The 1,658-nt window shown below is 37.2% G+C and overlaps 1 protein-coding gene across 1 annotated transcript; it reads left to right on the top strand.

Annotated features, from left to right (window-relative positions):
• Window positions 1-453: 453 nt before the first annotated feature.
• Window positions 454-1,383, top strand: LOC120874374 (olfactory receptor 8B3-like). Its single transcript, XM_040255748.1, has one exon. The coding sequence runs from the start codon at window positions 454-456 to the stop codon at window positions 1,381-1,383; it is 930 nt and encodes a 309-aa protein (XP_040111682.1).
• The last annotated feature ends 275 nt before the right edge of the window (window positions 1,384-1,658 follow it).

Below are 1,658 nucleotides of genomic sequence, written 5' to 3'. Positions count from 1 at the left end.
TCTTTCTTTTTCTTTTTTTCCATTTATTTATTTATTTTAATTAGAAGCAATATTCTTGGTTCCTACCCTGTAAATTCCTATCTGCGCTAGAGACAAAAGCCAGGCTTTGGGGGTTGCTGCCAAAAGAAGAGGAGAAGTAAGAAGAGGGTCCAAGTGAATGAAATAATGGTGAGATGAGAGAATGAAAATTCTGTCTTGGTTCAAACTTCTTTTCCATTATCCTTTTGGGTAAAAGGCTAAATTTTGATGCTTTTTGCTACTTAGTTTATAAAGCATTTATAAAGGAAATTCTTGTCACTCATTTCCATGGTAATGATAAGTAAATTCAATGGGTTCAGTTTGGGCTACCCACAGTCATTCCTAGTACATAACGTCACATGTGAGAAGATGTGAGAGATACTTTTTCCTCTATGTAAGCCTTCTCTTTGTTTTCACAGATTCCCTTAGAGAAGAATGGCTCCAAGGAATGACTCTTTCATGACTCAGTTCATTTTAGCGGGATTAACAGACCAATCAATTCTTCAACTCCCCTTGTTTTTCCTGTTTCTAGTAATGTATATGGTCACTGTGATGGGAAATTTGAGCTTGATCATCCTAATTGGGTTGAGTTCACACCTGCACACACCCATGTACTTTTTCCTCTTTAATTTGTCCTTCATAGATCTCTGTTATTCTTCTGTTTTTACACCTAAAATGCTGATCAACATCATATCAGAGAAGAAGACTATCTCCTACATGGGGTGCATGACCCAGCTTTACTTTTTGTGTTTTTTTGGTATTTCTGAAAGTTATGTGCTGACATCAATGGCCTATGATCGCTATGTGGCCATCTGTAACCCACTGTTGTATAACATTGCCATGTCCCCTAAAGTGTGTTTCAGCCTTATGTTTGGTTCCTACCTGATGGCATTTTTTGAGGCAACAACCCTCATTGGATGCATGCTGAGACTAACCTTCTGTGATGCAAACACCGTCAACCATTATTTGTGTGACATCTACCCTCTCCTCCAGCTCTCCTGCACAAATACCTATATCATTGAGCTGGAAGTTATCATTGTGTCAGGCATCAATATCACTGTGCCCAGTCTCACCATCTTTATCTCTTATGGTCTCATCCTCTCCAACATCCTCCACATCAAGTCCACAGAGGGCAGGTCCAAAGCCTTCAGCACCTGCAGTTCCCACATCATTGCTGTTTCTCTGTTCTTTGGATCAAGTGCATTTGTGTATCTCAAACCATCTTCTGTGTCTGCGGATGATGGGAAAATATCCTCTGTCTTTTACACCAATGTGATTCCCATGATGAATCCCTTAATTTACAGCTTGAGGAACAAAGATGTTAAACTTGCTTTGGGAAAAACCCTATGTGTGGCAGAGTTTTGATCAGAAACATTATCTGTCTGTGGATATAGTTAGAGGACAAGGAGATTCTGTGTGTTCAATTAAATATTTTTAGTCATGGCCTTATTTTTCTATTTTTTAAAATAAGAAAGAAAATTTCAGCCTTCTCAAAATAATGTATTTCCAATTTTTCTGTCTGGACTTCTTTTTTTCCTAAATGATTTGTGAAATATCTCCTCTGGTTTTCCATTTAGCTAATAGTATTAAATTATAAATGTAACTCTTATTTTTTAGCTTTATTTCAAAGTTTTAATTTT

Source organism: Oryx dammah, unplaced genomic scaffold (assembly GCF_014754425.2).
Source record: "Oryx dammah isolate SB20612 unplaced genomic scaffold, SCBI_Odam_1.1 HiC_scaffold_15, whole genome shotgun sequence".
NCBI lineage: Eukaryota > Metazoa > Chordata > Mammalia > Artiodactyla > Bovidae > Oryx > Oryx dammah.
The sequence above is the reverse complement of the archived record's forward strand: the minus strand, read 5'-3'. Positions and strand labels throughout refer to the sequence as shown.

What these genes read in the sequence shown, in the direction of transcription:
- LOC120874374 (XM_040255748.1), top strand. Translation starts at nt 454, where the DNA reads ATGGCTCCAAGGAATGACTCTTTCATGACTCAGTTCATTTTAGCGGGA.